At 34.5% G+C, this 4,191-nt stretch overlaps 1 protein-coding gene across 1 annotated transcript; it reads left to right on the forward strand.

Moving 5' to 3' along the window:
• The first annotated feature begins 720 nt into the window (after window positions 1-720).
• On the forward strand, window positions 721-1,902 carry LOC124932097 (solute carrier family 25 member 44-like). The gene has a single exon (XM_047472702.1). It carries the CDS (start codon window positions 805-807, stop codon window positions 1,786-1,788), a length of 984 nt encoding a protein of 327 aa, XP_047328658.1. The 5' UTR covers window positions 721-804; the 3' UTR covers window positions 1,789-1,902.
• Window positions 1,903-4,191: the final 2,289 nt, after the last annotated feature.

Consider the following 4,191-nt stretch of genomic DNA (forward strand, 5'->3'; position numbering starts at 1 on the left):
ATATCATTATATATTAATATACTTTGAGTCTTCTTACAACAAAAAAAAAAAAAAAAAAAAAAAAAAAAATATTAAAATTACAGCCACTAAATATTTTTTTAAAATAAATCAAAATTTTTTTAAATAACTGCAACTAAACTACATATTAATTTATATGTAGATTAATTTTTTTTAATTTTATTGTATAATAGGCTAGTTTCACTATTTCTACAATAATAAATTTCTAATTTTTTTCTCTAAAATTAACCTTGATTGAAGTATCGGAGTTTTTCAGAATTATGTCTCTCAATAATAAATATAATAAAGAATAATAAAAATAATAAATGTTATTTTATAAATAAAATAAACCGTGAGCAAAGTAACAAACAAAGCACGTGGTTTGATCATTTATGGGTTTTCATTGTAAATTGTTTTGTGAATATAAAGGTAGCTAATATCTCATATGAACTTTTTGAATGAACCAGATAACATGAATTATTGATGTTTGTATTCAGAAAAAAAAATAAAATAAGAAGTATTATTGATGTTTTCTGATAAAATATTTCATGTATTTTGTTTATAAAAATACTTACTTTTTTTTAAATAAAAAATAAAAATAAAAAGCTTTTCACTTCAATTGTAATATATTTTAGTTTTATCATTTTCATTTATATAGCGTAGTAGACAGTGGTCTGATAAATGGTAATGGGGGTTCAGCCACCGTTTTCTCCATTTACACTCTCTCTCTGGTAAATACTTTCTCTATCCTCCTTTAAAAGGAAAATAAAGAGTTGCTGTTTTTGGTTTATCCAATTCAAGTTGAAGATGATTTTTCGAACGACGGAAGACGATTCAACGTCAGAAACTCATATCCCATCCTCGGACATCGACTGGGATATGCTCGACAAATCCAAGTTCTTCTTCCTCGGCGCCGCCTTATTCTCCGGCGTATCAACCACTCTGTATCCAATAGTAGTTCTAAAAACTCGACAGCAAGTCTCCGTCGATAGAATTTCCTGCATCAAGACCGCCTTCTCCATACTCCGCCACGAAGGTCCTAGAGGCTTCTACAGAGGACTCGGCACCTCTCTCATGGGTACAATCCCAGCCAGAGCTGTTTACATGACCGCACTAGAAATCACAAAGACCACCGTCGGAACAGCCGCCGGAAAATTGGGTTTCTCCGATTCCACGGCGGCCACTGTTTCCAACGCTGCAGCCGGTCTTAGTGCGGCCATGGCCGCCCAAGTCGTATGGACACCGATCGATGTAGTTAGCCAGAGGCTAATGATTCAAGGCGGTCGACCGTATGGATACAATAATGGAATGGATGCATTCAAGAAAATAATGTATAGTGATGGGATGAGAGGATTGTACAGAGGCTTTGGAATTTCGTTGTTGACTTATGCACCTTCAAATGCAGTATGGTGGGGTAGTTACAGTTTGGCGCAGAGGATATTGCTGCGGCGGCGGAGGAAGGAGAAGGAGGAGGAGAAAGGGTTAAGGAGGGTTGGGGCGCAGGGGCTGAGTGCGGCGGTGGCTAGTGGAATGTCGGCTATAGTGACAATGCCGTTGGACACAATAAAGACTAGGTTACAAGTACAACATGATCATCAGAAGAGTGAAGGTGGAAAGTGGAGATCATCATCATCATCATTATCAGGTACGGTGAGAGATCTTGTTAGAGAAGGGGGATTGGGTGCTTGTTATAGAGGATTGGGACCGAGATGGGTTTCCATGTCCATCTCTGCTGCAACTATGATCACTACTTACGAGTTTCTCAAGAGACTTTCTACCAAGACCAATTAATTATCTAGATTCTATTTTAATTACATCCCTTCTTTCTTTCTTTCTTTTTCAAATAAATCATTTTCAATGATACAACAAATGAGTAGAGCAGCTACACTAACTCATGTTTCAATTTTCATACAAAAAAAAAAAATACTACAAGCATACAATGTATTTCAGTCCAGTTATAGATAAGGTTCAATTATTTTTAATTAAAAAAAAAAAAAAGTTAGCTTGAGAGACCATTCATATAGTCAATATCCAAACAAGACCTAAGAGGACTGAAGGTACCGCTGCCCCAGTACACAGAAATAGTAATCCAGAGGACGCAAAACAATGGGCTGCAACATAAAACTTTATATTCTTATAGATATATATGGATGAAAAATATTAATAAATTGAAAACATTATTTTATCTAAAATTTAAATCAACGTTTAAATAAAATAATTTGATAAAAAAAATGTTTATAAATAAATTAATTTGATTAGACTCTACAAATATTTATAATAAAACTTATCTAAAGTTTTCTCATCCGAATGCATAAATTAATTTATTTTTTATTGGAGTATTATTTAGAAATAATATGGTTTTTATTAGGTTCATATTCAAACACTCTTGGAAAAATTGAGTTGAATAAGATATATTTTATGGATCTTAATTTAGTTTTCAAGCCTTAATACTACTTGAAAGTATTTCATTAGTATTATGGTGATTAGGGCAACTTTTAACATAAATGTAAATAAAATTGTTCATATAAACCAACTTCTATATATATTAATCGGTAAAACCAACTACAATATTAAAAACAAGCAAATAAGTACATTATCTACTTTAAATAAGTTACCTTCTAGTTTTATTTGCCTTTCACGATTTTTTTTATATGAAAGGATAGATAAATGTAAAACTTAAAACAAATAAGAAATAAAATGTAAAGTTAGAAAAACAAAAATGAGAAATAAAATTAGGTTTAGAAACCATTTTCTTATCATTTTGACTGCACAAATTCAGAGCTTTAGAACCCATATAATTTCCAAAATGTTTTGTTAATGAAACCACCCACCATCACATCACATCGGATATGGGGCCACTATGTGAATAAATTTAACAGCGGCCTTGGATAGGATCAAAACAAACAAACGTGATTAAATTTAACAGCAGCCTTGGATAGAATCATTATTAGAAGTTTTGACGATTTTTCATAGTCCAAAAAAGTTAATTAAAATGGTAACTTAAATAGATAGATCTTCATAATTTAGAAAAAAAAAAAGAGCCCAAGTGTAAGAGAGATAAACTCTTTTTTATTGAGCGGAAAACCTTTTTCAATTTAAATGAAAAGAATATAAAAGTTAAATAGCTAAATAATTAAATAAATAAAAAATAATTTATTTAAAAACAAATAGGGGTTATTATAAAGGGAAATTTGATGGAATAACCCTCCCCATAAGAGGGTTATTACCACTTTTAGCAGGCGCTTTATAATTTTTTCATTTTTGACCTTTTGCTAAAGTCAGTTTTACCCTTTATTTAAAAAAAAAAAAAATTAAAATGTTAGTGCGCCTTTCAGTTTTTTCTTCTCCCCTTTCCCTCCTCTCCACCAACCGTCCTTTCCTTCATCAACTTTCCTTCATCATCAACGCTTCCTTCATCAAGGTTCTTCATCATCAAACTTCCTTCATCATCAACGGATCCTTCCTTCATCATCAACGTCTTTCATCAACAAAACTGGAACGTCTTCAACATTCAGGTTAGACGCTACCTACCTTCGTCGTTTTAGGGTTTTGTCGTTTAGAGTCTAGAATGTAGGTTAGGTCATGGAATAATGGTTTTAGAGTTTGGCTGATTTGTTTTACAGTGAAATATACATCTGACGAAGGTGACGAAGGCGACAGTGCATCTGTCGCAGACGACGATGCATCTGCCTTTAGTTCTGATCTTGTCAAAATGCTTCTGAAACGTGGTCTTGGTGTATGCACGAGAAGTATATTCTGTCTGCGACAGATGCACCGTCGCCTGCGACAGATGCACCGTCGCCTGCGACAGATGCACCGTCGCCATCGACAGCCTGCAACAGCCTTCGACAGAAGCATTTTAAACCCAAAACTAAACCTAAACAATAAACCTAAACAATAAACCCTACCTAAACCTAAACCCATACTTAAACCTAAACAATACCCTAAACCATTCCTCCATTATAGCATGCATGAATATAAAACGGAGAACTAGGATAGAAACGGGGAAGATAAACTCACCTTCGTCGTTCTGGAGTTGAGATTCTCGTCGGGGGCTCTTGTTTGTCGTCGGGGCTCGTCGGGGTTCGAGGGAGGGTTCGAGGGAGAGGACGTCGTCGATGTTTCGGGGGCTTTTCGTCGTCGTCGTCTTCGGGGTTGATCGGTCGTCTTCGGGAAGTTGGAAACGAGAGAGGG

Source organism: Impatiens glandulifera, chromosome 3, assembly GCF_907164915.1.
Source record: "Impatiens glandulifera chromosome 3, dImpGla2.1, whole genome shotgun sequence".
Lineage (NCBI taxonomy): Eukaryota > Viridiplantae > Streptophyta > Magnoliopsida > Ericales > Balsaminaceae > Impatiens > Impatiens glandulifera.